Raw genomic sequence first — 15,720 nt, 5'->3', positions numbered from 1 at the left:
AGGCAGGATTGGATGTTCTGTGGTGTAATTTTATTTGTGTTCCCCTGGTGAGGGGTCAGCTGTGGAAGTTTAATCGCTGGCTGAATTGTTGAAGTCCGCATTACATACTGAACTAATTGTCTGTGAATTTTTAGTAGTTGTTTTAGCTGTATTAACAGCTCTGCTGCAGGCATTCTTTCGATGTCTGGATATGGTGTGTATCCGGCTAAGACCGGCCACGTTGCTCCTGGTCTTCCTAAAGGACCGAGCCTTGTAATGTGATTATTATGTTTTAGGGCGCCATCAAATAAGAGCAAATGCTCTTGGAATTTGAGTGGTACTTCCACGTTGGGCGCCATGTAGTGTAGCTCCTATTTTCCCAATAGGCTCTGCGCATTGGAATAGTACCTACAGCAGTAAAGGCCTAGGCCAGACGTTAACTAGGTCTACTACTGTCGATACTAGACTTAATTTTTGGGTTTGCCAGCTAAGCTCAGAGTTCGCTAGAAACTTTCTCGAATGTTCAAGGAAGGATTAACTTCCCTGATTAGACAAGAAGGGATTTAGTTTCTGACAACCATAGAACATGACAACTTTGCTCTCCCCTAATCAAGAGTCAATCTCAAGAGTCGTGTGAGCACAAGGCAATTATTTTACTCAGTCAGTACGTGCATTCTTAGTCTCATCAGAATGTAGAGAAAAGGAAGAGACGGGCGTGTTCAATAAAAGATGTTATTTATTGATCAGTCTCTTTTCTCGTACAAGAGAAATGGATCGATATTATTGCGATACTTATAGTTAAGTAAAGTGCATACATTAGAAGCAATAGTATAAAATAATACTGTAAAAACATTGATATGGTTTCTGAGCCATATGATGTTTAAAATGATTAAAATATATTTACATACACATATACATTTGACTAAACGTACTCAACTGGTGTTTCCAAATACGCCTACCCCGTGTACCTGACCTAAGTCTAATGCGTGGGCGGGAATAGAAAGTTACAGTTTAAGTTAAGTTTGTTTTTGCCAAGTGAATAACTAAAGAATTCTCTAGGAGGGGTTATTCAGTTCTGTACCTGGAATTTAGGATGAATGAGGAATGGTATCTCTTTCTCTGCTCTCGATATTCCAGGCTGCCTGCGAGGGCTGCCCAGAAGCGCCGGTGCTGGGTCTCTCGGCTTGAGATAGCAGCGCGTCTCTCAGCGCGTCAGGAAGGCGGGGCTGCTGCCTGCGGGGTCTGCTTCGGCAAGTATGGCTGCTCCGTCTTGTCACCACGCGTGTGTTTTGCATAGGGCAAGGTCGGCAATATTTATACCTTAAAGGTGCCGGGATTGACGTAAGGATGGACATAGGTACGTCAATAAAGATGTCATACGACTTGCTCGTTAGCACATTCTTTACTAAAGTTCTCTGTGAAATCAAAACAATGGCCGCACGGATTATCCAGGTTGTCATAGGTTTGATTTGTTATGAGAACGTCGTATGCCTTATCAGGGGCTGGAGGAATATTGCTTGTCTAATTAGATCTCAAGCGTTATGACCTAATCAGATAACACGTTCCTGTGCCGTAGTGTGACTGCGTCAGATAACGGTATCTGCATCATGGGGGATTTCTTGCCTCATGGGCTGACTGTTAGTTAACTAGCTAGTAAGTTTAACCAGAATAGGGTCAGGAATAGGGGGATCGATTCAGAACCTATAGAAATACACGACATGATTGACTGGGTGTGTGAGTGGCTGTATGGATGAATATGTGGTTTAGTGAGTAGCTGTATGGGTGAAGACGTAGGTGTACGAGTAGCTGTATAGGTGAATACGTGGGTGTGTGGGTAACTGTATGGGTGAGTGAGTGACTGTATTGGTGAGTGAATGGGTGTGTGAGTGGGTGTATGGGTGAGTGAGTGGCTGTATGGATGAGTGAGTGACTGTATGGGTGGGTGAGTGGATGTGTGAGTGGATGTGTGAGTGGCTGTATGGGTGATTTATTGTATGTGTGAATGATTGCATGGGTGAGTGACTGGGTATGTATGAGGCTGTACGGGTGAGTAATGGTCTCTTTTAAATAGATTTGATTAACTGAGTGGGAGTGGGTGTAGTTGTATTAGAGAGGGACTGTGTGAGTGGCTGTATCGGTGAGTAAGTAGATGAGTGAATGCCTGTATACATGTATGATTGGGTATGTAAGTTGTTGTGAGGGTGTGTGAGTGGCTCTGTTGGGAGGCTGTATGGGTGAATGAGAGGGTTTGTGAGTGTCTACATAGGTGAGTGAGTGGCTTTGTCAGTAGGTGTATGGGTAAGTGAGTGGCTGTGTGATAGGTTGTGTGTTTGAGGGAGGGGTGTGTGAGTAGCTCTGTAGATGAATGAGTAGGTGTGTGATTGGTTGTACGGGTGTATGAGTGAGTGTGCGAGAGGTTGTGTGGGAATGAGTGGTTCTATGAATGATGTCATGAGTGATGTCTTTTGAGATGTCGTCACTGACCATGTCATCAGTGATATAAAATGTGAGGTCATAAGCAGTGCATTGGGGAGGAAGTTATAGTCAACTCAGGTAACTATAACTGCTGAATTTATATAGTTGTGTGCATGTATAATCTGAGCCTAACTATAATGTCCCTGTAACCTTTGGTTTTTTCAATGAAATTCTAAGTTTTTTTAGATTTTATTTCCTAACTATAATGTCCCTGTAACATTTTTTATGTGAATTTCAAAGGTTATTCAAATTAAATTTTTTAAGTATTTTGTCTCTGTGATGTTTAGTTTCTGAAAGGTAAGTTCCAAGGTATATTTTTAGTTATAAGTATACTACAATCTATTTTGATTTTAAATTTAGTATTTTTTTAACCCCTCCCACGCTCATGACGAGCTCAGTTCGTCATGAGCCGCGGTTCTTGTGTGCTCATGACGAGCTGAGCTCGCATGACCGTTAGAACGCTCGCTCGCTGGGCAAATTCCCCTGCTGTGCGAGCGTTCTAATGAAACAGGTGTGGTCATGACGAGCTCAGCTCGTCATGAGCACACTACTACCGTGGCTCATGATGAGCTGAGTTTGTCATGAGCTCCGGGGCGCTGTGCGCACCCCCCCTCCCCCCAGCCACGGCAGGGGAATGACCACAGCAGCCAAGGGGTTAAAAAATGTAGATGTTTAAGAAATATATACTTTATATGCATTTTAAAAGGCAAAAGTGAGATATCTACTTAATGTCAAATTTATAATGTTTTTGTAAATGTAATGGAACAATATATTTTTTGTAAATTATTTTTTGGGTACTGCAGTACTTTTGTGGGTCTGAAAACATAGACGGGACCACATGTACTCTATGGGTATTGATTCTGATCACATGATTGCAATAAATCCACAATATTTAAATACGTACCTCCTTCTACTTGCATTAATGACATCAATGTGAACTTAATTGTAAGTATATACATGCCACCTAACATGGGGTCCATATAGACTACAACAATGTATTCTTTGATATGGGCGGTACATATAGAAATTATGGAGTTCATTTCACAGAGAAAGGTAACAGGGTGTTCCTCATAGTTTGAAGGACTGCATCATGTTTAATGTGTAGTTATCATCTAAATAGCATAAACAAAAAGGCTCTTTTTAGAGCCACCGATTTCCCAAACACTGGTTCATTTTCTTTTTAAAACCTTCTTCAGAAATCTTTACTCAACTCTGCTGATCCGTCACAGTTCCACAAATGAAAATCACACCTTCAATGCCAAGCAGCACATTTAGTATCTGTTTGTACAGAACTGTGATTGGATGTATGATTGTGTGTGTCAATCTCTGAGTGGGTGTATGAGTGCCTGTGTGGGTCTGTGAGTGGGTGTGGGACTGTCTGAGTGGATCAATGATTGGGTGTGAAAGTATCTGAATATACTCAGTGAGTGGGTGTGAGAGTGTCAGGGTGGATCTGTGAGTGGGTATGTGAGTTTCTGTGAGTGGGTATGAGAGTGTCTGTATCTGTCTGTGAGTGTGTGTGAGAGTGTCTGAGTGGGTCTGTGAGTGGGTGTATGAGTGCCTGTGTGAGTCTGAGTGGGTATGTGTGTCTGAGTCAGTGTGTGAGTGTCTGTGTGAGTCTGTGATTTGGTGTGTAAGTGGCCGTGTGAGTATGTGAATGGCTGTGTGATTGGCTGTTTGGGACTCTGAGTGAGTATATCAGCATCTGAGTGAGTCTTTGAATAGCTATGTGAGTGTCTGAGTGGGTCTGTGGTTGTGTGAGCATCTGAAAGGCTTGATGAGTGGGCATAAGAGTGTCTGAGTACAGTTACTGAGTAGGTGTGTCCGAGTGGGTTTGTAAGTTAATGTGAGGATGTCTGAGTGGGTCTGTGAGTGGGTGTGTGACTGTCTGAGTGAGTTTCTGAGTGCCTGAGTGGGTCTGTGAGTGGGTAGAAGAGTAGCTGAGTGGTATCTGTGCGGGTCTGTGAATCAGTATATGTGTGCCTGAGTGAGTCTGTGAGGGTGTGTGTCTGAGTGGGTCTGTAAGTGGGTGGAAGAGTATCTAAGTGGATGTGTGAGTATCTGTGGGTGTCTGTGAGTGGGTGTGAGAGTGTCTGAGTCCCTGTGTGGATCTCAGTGCGGGTGTGTGGGTGTCTGAGTGAGTCTGTGAGTGGGTGTAAGTTTTCTAAGTGGGTGTGAGAGTATCTGAGGGGTCTGTGAATGGGTGTGTGACTGTCTTAGTGGGTCTGTGAGTAGATGTGAGAGTGCCTGTGCCATTCTGTGAGTGTGTATGTCTGAGTGGGTCCATGAGTGGGTGTAAGAATATCTGAGTGGCTGTATGAGTGTCTGTGTGGGTCTGTGACTGAGTGTGTGAGTGCCAATGTGAGTATGTGAGTGGCTGTGTGGACCTCTGAGTGGGTGTGTGAGGACTGTAATGGGTCCATGAGTAGCTCTGTGTATCTGAGTGGGTTTGTGTGTGGGTGAATGAGTATCTGAGTGGGTGTGAGTGTCTGAGTGGGTCCTTAAGTAGGTGTGGGAATATAGGAGTACAGTCTCTAAGTGGGTGTGAGAGTGTCTGTGTGGGTCTACTGTGTCTGTGAGTGGATATGTGAGTGCCTGTGTGGGTCTGTAAGTGGATGTGTGAGTGCCTACATGGGTTTGTCAGTAGGTGTGTGATTGACTGAGTAGGATCTGAGTGGCTGTATGTGTCTGTGAGTGTCTAAGTGTGTCTGTGAGTGGGTGTGTGAGTATCTCAGTAGGTGTGTGCGTGCCAGAGTGGGTCTGCAAGTGGGTGTCTGAGTGTCTGTGTGGATCAGTCACTGGGTTTGTGAGTACCTGTGTGGGTCTATGAGTAGATGTGTGAGTACCCACAGGGGTAGGTCATTAAGTTAATGTTAATGTTAGTTGGTATTTATGGAGCGCACTTACACCTGGTGGCTTCATGGCGCTGACAGATTTAATATGCTACCAGGATAAACTAGTTGTACGCTTGCAGAAACATCCAGGTCTTGAGGAGCTTCCTAAATTGCAGAATGTCAGTGCTAGACCAAATTTCCAAAGGGAAAGAGTTCCAAAGTTTGGGAGCGAGGAACGCAAATCTGCAGCTCCCTTGACGTACTCGCTTGAAGGTTGGGATAGTAAACAGAGAGAGATGGGCAGAACGGAGATTTCGATTCGGAACATGTCTAAGTATCAGGCTGTTGATAAATGCAGGGCTTTTGCCATGCAAGGCTTTGAACACAAGACAGCCTATTTTAATAGCACAGCGCTGAAAAATAGGGAGCCAAAGTAATTTCCTAAGCACAGGCGTGCCTGGTTGCCATCGTGGGTGCATAAAGACCAGCCGTGCTGCCTGGTTTTGTAACAGCTGTAGCCGTTTGAACAAATATAGTGGCATTCCCAAATACACAGAATTGGCATAATCCAAGTGTGACAGAACGGTGGCAATTATAATCTGGATCAGAGCATCGTGGGTGAAGAAGCGATGTATCTTCCTATTCTTACACAGCTGGAAGAAACACTTCGAGATCAGTGTGCCAACCTGAGAATTCAGTATGAGTTCATTATTAAGGGAAACTCCCAGTGTTTTAGCCGAGATGGAAGGGGAAGGTGATGGACCCAGCTCTGGTGACAAATAGTGTGGGCCCCAGAACTTATGGCTGTCCCCGGTCAGAACAAGTTCTGTCTTTCCCGGGTTTAATTTAAGGTGATTATGGTCCATCCACTGTTGTATATATAACATTGTTGCCTGGTAATCCACAACAGAGCTGTGAGAGCCATCTGTCTTAAAGACCAGCTGTAAGTCGTCCGCATAGTTGAAGACTGTCACATTTCTTTCCTTCAGGGATTGGATCAGAGGGGAAATGTAAATTTTAAATAAGTGATGGGAAAGTTCCAAGCCCTGTGGAACTCCACCTGTGATTTTATGTGGGGGAGCCAGGAAGAGCCCTTGGCGGACCGCCTGAGACCTATCGTCCAGAAAAGAGGTAAGCCAACAAGCGGCAGTGCCTTGAATGCCAGCAAGTTCGACAAGGTCGACCAAAATAGCATGGTATACCGTGTCGAAAGCAGCAGATAGATCTAGGAGTACTAATGCCTGAGGGGAACCCTTATCAGCATGGTCCCGGAGAGTAGACTGCCACAATGACAGTTTCTGTAGAATGGGACGGCCAAAACCCTGCCTGGTGAAGATCAAGGTATTTGGATTCCTCCAGAAAATTAGATAGACTATTAGCTACATGGGCCTCCAATATCTTTGCAAAAAACGGGAGCAGGGAGATCGGACGGTAGTTGGATAGAAGCATGGGGTCAGCTCCTAGTTTCTTTAGTAAAGGTACCACTATGGCTTTCTTGAACACCATAGGGACTTGGCCCGATGAAAAGATTCATTCAAAAGGGTAGGTACAGGACAAGGGAGGGCTGTAAGACAATCTTTGAGTATGTGGGGCGGGCAACAGTCAGAAGGGGTGCCCGATTTAACCTTCACTAGAAGTTTTTGGAAGGTTTCAGTATCAATACTAGGAAGGTGACTTAACGTATTATTATTTTTGAGCAGAGCAGAGGGACTGGGAATGAGTGAATACTTGGGGATGTTAGCCTTATTAGCAGTGATTTTGTCAATGAAATAATCATTGAGGAATTACACAATGCCTGAGAGGATAAAGCCTTCAGTAAAATTCTCTTTGGATTAGAAAGTTCATTAACTATATTAAATATTTCTTTGGAATTATTATTGGAGTTAATGATACGTGTGGAGAAGTAACTGGCTTTCGCTGTGAGAATGCTTTTCTTATATTCTTTCCTAGCAGCAATATAAGTAAGTTTTTTATCCGGGCAGTACTTCGATCGCCACTGTCTCTCCAATTGGCGCAGCAACAATTTCTGTTTTTTAAGTTCAGAAGAAAACCATCTCAGTGCATCGGTGCGACGGACTGATTTTAGACTATTAATTAGGTGTGTTGTTGAGTGGATCTGTGAGTGGGTATCTGAGTGGATTTGAGAGTTGGTATGTGACTGCTTGAGTGGGTCTGTGAGTGGGTGTTAGACTGTCTCAGTGGGTCTGTGTGTGCCTGTGTGAGTATGTGAGGGGCTGTGTAAACGCGGTGTGTGTATCTCACTGAGTGGGTTTATGAGTGTCTTATGACAAAAGTGTGGCACACCTGAAGCCATCTTGATTGAATCAAACTGGTAAAACCTAAAATGTTTAATTTGGAAAGGAACACACTGAGGGGGTTCATTTTGTCATAAATTATGGTTAGTGTTGTAGAAAGCTAAATTAGGACATATTTAAACGAGTTCTCAAATATCTACCTCTTCAATTTTATTAAATAATTCTGATGTGCAGAGTGAAACATGCACTTGCTACACCTGCCGCAGTCTGCCAGTTAACTCCCTGGTGATCAGCAGCTTTACCACAGTCTTCTAATGAGCAACTAGAGTAATAACAATACACTTTTGCCAAAAGAGTGGCACACCCTAACTCTACCTTGAAGGAATCAAAGAAGAAAACATAAAGCATTTTCTACTGAGAATACTGCAGTAAATGAGGACATTATGGTGCTTCATACTGAAAAAGTCTCCCAAGATGGCCACCAGAAGAAAGAGCCCAAATGTAGCACAAATATCACCCAAATATAGCCCATGATAGCCCAATGCATGGTCTGCAAAACACTTAATTTTTTTGTTTTTGTTGGAGTTTTATATAGCATGAACTTGACCCGAAAGTATGAGAGTGCTTTACATGAGCATCAGATACATCCCACAAGGTTACATTTGCTTTAGTTTTAGGAATGGGGAGATGACGTGATTTCCCCAGGATAACAGGGTGCTGAACAGATGGAGAAATTTAAACCTGGTTCCCCAGTTGCAAAGTCTGCAGCTCTGGTTGTAGCCCCACATCCTGTCTCCTAGGTGCAATAAATAACTGGGTAAAAAACTATAAAGATAGCAAATAATTTAAAAGTGCTTTGTCACTATTTGAGAACTCAGAAAATGTGTCTCCGTTTTAGTTTTTTTAGAGCACTAACCATAATCTTCTTGGGGGAAATAGCCCCTCATTTTTATAATTGGTAAAGAGAATGCTTTCAGTATTACAGATTTGATTGCATGAAGAGGTCTTTAGGCGTGTCACAAACCTCCTTGACTCTTCTGCAGAATATGCCAGCCAGTCAGCTTAACATCTATTATAAATGCGCTAGAAAAAAGCTGATACAGCACCCCCATTGATATGTGTGACAATCAAAGTACAGCACTAGACAAATAATGAACACAGTCTGAAATCAAATGCATTCCTAGACACATGTTAATGAGAACAATCCAATGAGACAACATATATGGAACATGTACAAAGTCCAAAATTGTCATCAGGTGATAATTCTTTCACTTTCTGTTAGTTTTTCAAAGATTCCCAGCACATGATTTTGCCAACACGTGTTTCATCTATACTTAGACTTTTTCAAGGCAATATGGGAATAATGATAAGAAGCAGTCCAGTGTGGATGATTCCAAGGCCAACGTCTGATAGCGTACTTCAAGGCCAAAATTTCATGTATTGTAGTCAGGCAATCCAAACAACAACAGTAGTTTAACACAAGAAAAAATAATAAGTCTCGAGTTCCAAGTTGTAGCAGGCGGGCCATTGTATTCATGATCCTTGTGTAATGTCCAGTGTCATTAAGAAAAGCCAGTATAGGCCTATACTGCGAGCGGTCACATGCGTCTTTGTTTGTGAATACAGTATTCGTAAGGGTTGCGAACTTACCAATGTTTTGCCCACTACATTTGTCACTGACCACTGTGATGTTGTTTACTTAAATGGACACTACGCATGGTCCATGCAATGAAGTTGAATTTCTTAATGACACAGGAAATTACACAAGGATCATGAATAAAACGACCCGCCTGCTACAAACTTGGAACTCAAGCCTTATTAGTCTTTCTTGTGTTAAACTACAGTTGTTGTTTGGATGGCCTAGCTACAATACATGAAATTTTTGCCTTGAAGTACGCTATCAGACGTTGGCCTTGGAATCATCCACAAGGGACCGCATCTTATAATTATTCCCATATTGCCTTGAAAAAGTCTAAGGGGCAGATTTATGAAGGCCTTGCGCCGCCGGTACGTCATTTTTAACATGGGAAAAAGTAACGCACCGGCGGCGCAAGGCCTTCATAAATCTGCCCCTAAGTATAGATGAAACACATGTCTGCAAAATCGTGTGCTGGGAATCTTTGAAAAACAAATTAAAAGTGAAAGAATTATCGCCTGATGACATCTTTGGACTTTTTACATGTTCCATATATTCATTGTCTAGTTGAATTGTTCTCATTATTATGTGTCTAGGAATGCATTTGATTTTAGACTGTGTTCATTATTTGTCCAGTACTGTACTTTGCTTGTCACACATATCACTCCGTTAAAGCAGCAATAGCATGGAACTCACTTTCCTTGGTACTACAGTATATTCAGGACTTCAGACTCTTCAAAAAACAACTTAAAACCTTCTTTTTCAATCAGCCGATCTAAATGCTTTGCTCCACTTTATCACAGTCATTTTGCGCGCCAGGATACTCATGAGTATTTGTGCGTGGTATAAATATACTAGAACATAACATATCAATGGGTGTGCTGTATCAGCTTTTTTCTAGTGTTCTTATATGCATGTTAGTTTCTAATATGCTAATATCACGTCCAGGTAGTAGGTGTATCAAGCTACTCTAGCACCCAGTTCTAATTATAACAACAAAATTATTGACACGCATTGTTGCTAATTACTAGTACATTGCTCATATTGCTGTGCGGTTGTCTCCCTTGTAGGGACCACTACTACCTATCAGTTTTTTCACATCTATCATAGATGCGTAATGATTATTGCAAAGTTTATCTTAAATTTCAGATGTCATGAGAACCTGCCCAAAAGTGCAGCCTTGGCAATTGAGTGTCCCCATTCTTACTTTTTTTCAAAACACACCTTCTCCTCATGTATATATACATACGGTCCTACATCACTTCCTGTAGGTGGTAAGCAAGACACACTTTGAAGCATAGCTACTGCATGGATATGAATAATATCCGTAACGGAAATCCTGACTCGGAGTTATACAGATAACCAGTAAGAAATCAGTAATTGTTTTGCTGCCTGGCATGCACCTGCCTTCTTTTTTATTAGATTCAATGGAGGACACTCTAATTGGAACTAGCAAGGTTTAGTATATTACACTTAACTGACAAACCAAAGAAAGGAATCCCCGAGGGAGCAGTCAAAATGATACCTAAACCCAAATCCTGCTGAAATAAACTGTCTCCCTTGTATCAGTATTCAGAGATCTGATTCAAATTTCTGTCACTTCATAAAGTTTGATTTGTAACCATCTGTTGATATTTTGCATCTGTAAATAATAAGGTTGTTTGATTAAGAAACAATCTTCCTTCTCTGCTAGGCCTCATTCTTACTTCTATATAAGCCGTATGAATTTGTGTTTATGCCTGCATTACATAATATGCTTAATATCCAGCAAGCACCTTCAGCTCTCATACCGAACGGAACATATTTGATGTACTTTTACAGAGTTAAAGGGTACATTTTCTCTAGGTGCATTGAATTTTAAATCAATACAAGTCATAAGTAGGTAATTCAAACTGTTTTTTCAAACATTCTACAATAATCCATAGAATCATTTATGTCATTATAGTTCCCTCATTTATCTGAAATGGGATGGGTGACAACATAGAAGTGAAAAAGTAAGCTCCTAAATGTTGTCTTAATAGACTTGTGGATTATTTATGACCACATTGTTTTGATTTGATTTTTCTGCAGGACTGCCATGGCCAAATGAATTTACAGAGGGAAGAGTTAGAAAAGCTTCGTGAAGAGTATGAAAAGTTGTACAGTCAAATGCAAACCATTAAGAAAGCATGGGTTGCTGATAAAGATCGTTTAGCAGAATGTCAGGAGCAAGAGAAACTCACTAAAGAGAAAATGAAGGAAGAATTAAAGGTACTACTTTGAGGAAAGATGAGTGCTTCAATGAGTTTTTGGAAATATTTGTTTTATCCATGGATCACTATCTATCTATTTATCTATCTATCTATCTATCTATCTATCTATCTATCTATCTATCTATCTATCTATCTATCTATCTATCTATCTATCTATCTATCTATCTATCTATCTATCTATCTATCTATCTATCTATCTATCTATCTAGCTATCTATCTAGCTATATATCATCCTATCTCTCTGTCTATATATAATTATCCGATAGACTTATAGCCGCAGACTTCTTAACTTAGGATTATCCCCAGACGTCACACTGTAACTGGATATTTTTGAGCAGTACCCCTGCACACTGGTAGGTGGCGTAGTTCGCCTCCCGCCCGCGTTGTCCATGCCATCCACACCAGATGTTATATATGCGGTACGTATATAGGCGCCACATCGGCATGCTGAAGTCAGTTCTATCCTGTGCGCTCCAGATAATGCAGATCCGTAAAGAGCTACCCCTCAGTCACTTTTTGACAGCCTTTTTAAAAACTTTTTTTTTGAACACTTTATAAGAAAATGTTTTCTCCTGGTATGACAGGAAGTCCCCTGAAACCGACTAGTTTCAGAGGGAAACATCGTTTACAACGCGGTGTTTACACCGCAGTGCCTTTATAACGCTGCCATTACAACGCAAGTCGTTACTACGACTTGCGCTGGATGGCGCTGTTGGGCAAGGAATGTTGTAATTTTATATTCCAACACCTCCCCTACTGTTACGTGGACTGGTGTTGGAATATAAAATTATAAGATTCCAAAATACGCGCCCTCCAACGCAAGTCGTTGTAACGACTTGCATTGTAATGCCCGCGTTGTCAAGTACCGCGATCTTTTAGATCGCGTTGTACTGACATACATCCGTTTCAGACCATGTAGTGACTGTCACATATATATTTTTGTGACAAACCCCCACTTGGTCTGTCTGTGGTTCCTTGAGAGACCATTACTTGAAGACCTGTAAAAATTCCTGTGCCATGCTTTAAATAGCGCTGAGAGAGCACTCCCTCAAGCTGCTCAAGCTGCTTGCCACTCGATGTTAGACAAACCCATAACAATCAAGATCCTGGCCACCTGCAAAGTCCCGGGACCACTCCCAGAGCCACACCCCACAGTCGTCATCCTGGTCATAGTCATCGCTGGATAAGTCTACTAGGACAAAAACAAACTAAGAAGTCGGACAGGTCTTTGACTTTCCCATGTGCGTCCACATCCTTGGAAGAGACTAGGGAGTGTGAGCAGTCCAGGGCCTGTGTGGAGCCACAACCAGCATCAGATCTATACTTCCCCAATTGTCCCAGGATCGGAGGGACCCCCGCCCAGTCACAAGACTTCTCTGAGCTCATGCACCTAGTCTTTGGGTGACGCAACCCCTCTGGAGTGCCTTCGGCCCCCATGGGTTCAGGAAAGAACTCTACTGGATTCCCACCAGTGGGTACTTCCTCAGCGCCAGTCAGGTTCCTTGGATTTGGTGCTGAATCCAGAGCGGTGCCACAAGCGAGATTGAGACGGTCTCCAGCACCCACTCCCATACCGACGTCCCTGAGTTGTCTGCGCCCATCAACAACCTCCCCATAGTCCTTGACTTCAATATGGAGCAGGACCGGTGTTGCACAATCCCGGTTCTGGCACTGTCTGCAGCCACGCCTTTCTGGGTCAGAGCCAGGGCCTTTGTCTTTGACAGGCCAGGTACTGAGCGTGAATGGGAGGGGTATTGCAACCCTGAAAAGTATCACCATCCATTGGATGATACCGCAGACACCTGGTTTGAGGACATGGTGAAAGCCAGTGGGTTAGATACCTCAACCTGACACTGACTTTGTCTCCCCATATACTGTGGCTACAGAGGAGGGGGCATCTTTTACTGTAGTCGTGCATAGGTGGTACGGAGGACGGCTGAGGTCTTCAACCATCAGCTGCCCTCAGGGCCAGTTAGGCCTAATGTCTTGGCAAAGCTGCTTCAGCCGGAGACCGCCCCGTTCATACCCTTGCTCCCCTTTAATGAACCCCTCACCGATGTCCTCATTGGGGCCTGGTCTAAGCCCTACACAGGGGTTCCTGTGCACAGGACAATTGCCAGCCACTGCCGTGCCACTCCAGGGCACCCCAGATTCCTCACCCCGCATTCCACTCCAAGGAGCTTGGTGGGCCAGGCCTCCACTTCCAGAATTGACCCTGTACATTCTCTTCCACTCCACCGGACAGGTTATCCGAGTGGCTGGATACCTTTTCAAAGAGAATGGTCTCTTCTACCAGCCTAGCACTACGGTCAGTAATCACTGTGTGCCTCTTGGGCCACAGCGTCCACATGATATGGGATTCACTTGCGAAAGTGCTGCCCCTGGTCTTGGGGGAGGCCCGAGCCAATCCTCTCTCAGGCTACCGCAGACAGGACGGATGCAGCAGAATTTCACCTGGGCTCACTGGCAGAGCGATTTCTTTGGCGCCTTTGGCACAACGAGTGGCTGAGGACTACTGGATTTTCTGGGGATGTCCAAGCGTCACTTATAGACATTCCCTTTGATGTCTCCCATCCCTTCGGAGAGCAGGCAGACTTCATGCTAGAGTGCTTTAGGGACTACAGGGCTACGGCCAGGTCATTGGGTCTCTCTATAGCCCCTCGCCACCCCAGTCTGCCTTTTGCCCCTTTTGTGGGCAACAGGCACATGCATCAAAGCTATTTGCGATCGCAAACGGTGCGAATCGCAAAAATCATCCGTATGTGATTGCAAAATTAGCTTTTGTGATGCATGAAACAACTTGCCACTCGCACTTTATAAAATTGCAATTATTTGCGAGTTTTCAAATTGCAATTGCATTTTCGAAATCACAATTTGCGATTCCTTAAATGCAATGCAAGATCCACTTGAGGATAGCGATTTTGCTAATAGGGGGCGCAAATTACCATGAAGTTGAAATTCATGGTAATTTTCAAAAACTTTGAAAAATGCACTTTTGTACATTTTTCAAAGTTTTATGTTGCGCCCACACATGCCCTTTGGGAATGTGTGTGCCCAACATATGTGCACAGATCAATTTCAGGGGTACAACAGGGTGTCCTTTTGACACCCTTGCACCATGAAATTGCATGCGCAATTTGCAAGGACCTATTGATACTCGCAAATAGCGCATGCAATTTCCCATTCATTCCTATGGGCCTGTAGGCCCATAGTAATGAATTGGAAGCCGTTTCTTATTTGCGACTCGCAATTTGCGAGTCTCAAATAAGGAATGTGCAGGAATCGCTATTTTTATGGTGATTCCTACAAGCATAGGCTTTTGCGAGTCCTTAATTACAATTCCTTAATTATCGCAATAAAGGACTCGCAAAATCCTACCGTGATGCATGTGCCTGTTAGTGCGTTAATACCCTCCCAGCCACCATGACCAGCAAGCTTCCAAGCCTTACCATGGCAGAGGGGCAGTTCCCACAGTCTACTTGAGACAATTAGCCAGGGGTCAGGCCCATCCACTCTTCCCATCCTGTCCCCCAGCAGCCACAGCCTCCAAGCCCCTTTAGTTTACCCTCCCATCATCACAGGCATCCGGTAAGGGAAAGGATACATCATCACCTTCTCCAGTGGAGGTCAATAACATCAGACCATAGGGTACTACAAATTGTACAAAGGGGCTACTCAATCTCTTTGTGGTTTTTCCTCCACCAGTGCTACCCATTTATGACCTGTTTACGGAGGATCAGCTTTCTATACTCTGCCAGGAAGTGTCGGCTCTCTTGGCTAAGGGAGCTATAGGGAGGATGCCCGCATCAGAAGTAGATCATGGTTGCTTTTCCTGCTACTTTCTGGTGCCCAAGAAGGGCAGAGGCCTTTTTCATATATGAGACTTGCACCTTCCCAATCTCTACCTCAAACAAGAGAAATAAAAAATGATCACGTTTGCTCAAGTCCTGTCTGCCCTGGATCCGTGAGGATGGGCAGTGGCGTTTCACTTGCAGGACACATATTTTCACATCCCTGTCCTGCCTGCCCACAGACATTACCTGCAGTAGACAGTAGGCCATGATCACTTTCAGTTTGCTTTGCTCCCCTCCAGTCTTACCAGCGCCCCTCACTGTTTACCATGGTGATGGCGTTGGTTGCAGTACACCGGCGGAGGTTTGGGGTTACATTCTTCCCCTACCTCAATGATGCGCTGTTGATGGCAGGCTTGCTTCACATAGTCGTCTCCCACCTCAAGACTACTCCTGCACTCGCTGGAGTTTACCATCAATGTGTCTAGGCTACACTTG

General features: G+C 43.6%; 1 protein-coding gene across 2 annotated transcripts in view; it reads left to right on the top strand.

Moving 5' to 3' along the window:
• Positions 1-15,720, top strand: part of CCDC171 (coiled-coil domain containing 171) — a 2,807,212-nt gene that overhangs the window by 1,294,221 nt on the left and 1,497,271 nt on the right. For both annotated transcript variants that reach the window (XM_078675985.1, XM_078675986.1), the window contains one exon: positions 11,250-11,429. In XM_078675985.1, the coding sequence (XP_078532111.1) occupies positions 11,250-11,429 (180 nt within the window). The remainder of the gene's footprint in view (positions 1-11,249; positions 11,430-15,720) is intronic.

This window comes from Lissotriton helveticus, chromosome 2_1 (assembly GCF_964261635.1).
Source record: "Lissotriton helveticus chromosome 2_1, aLisHel1.1, whole genome shotgun sequence".
Taxonomy (NCBI): domain Eukaryota; kingdom Metazoa; phylum Chordata; class Amphibia; order Caudata; family Salamandridae; genus Lissotriton; species Lissotriton helveticus.
The sequence above is the reverse complement of the archived record's forward strand: the minus strand, read 5'-3'. Positions and strand labels throughout refer to the sequence as shown.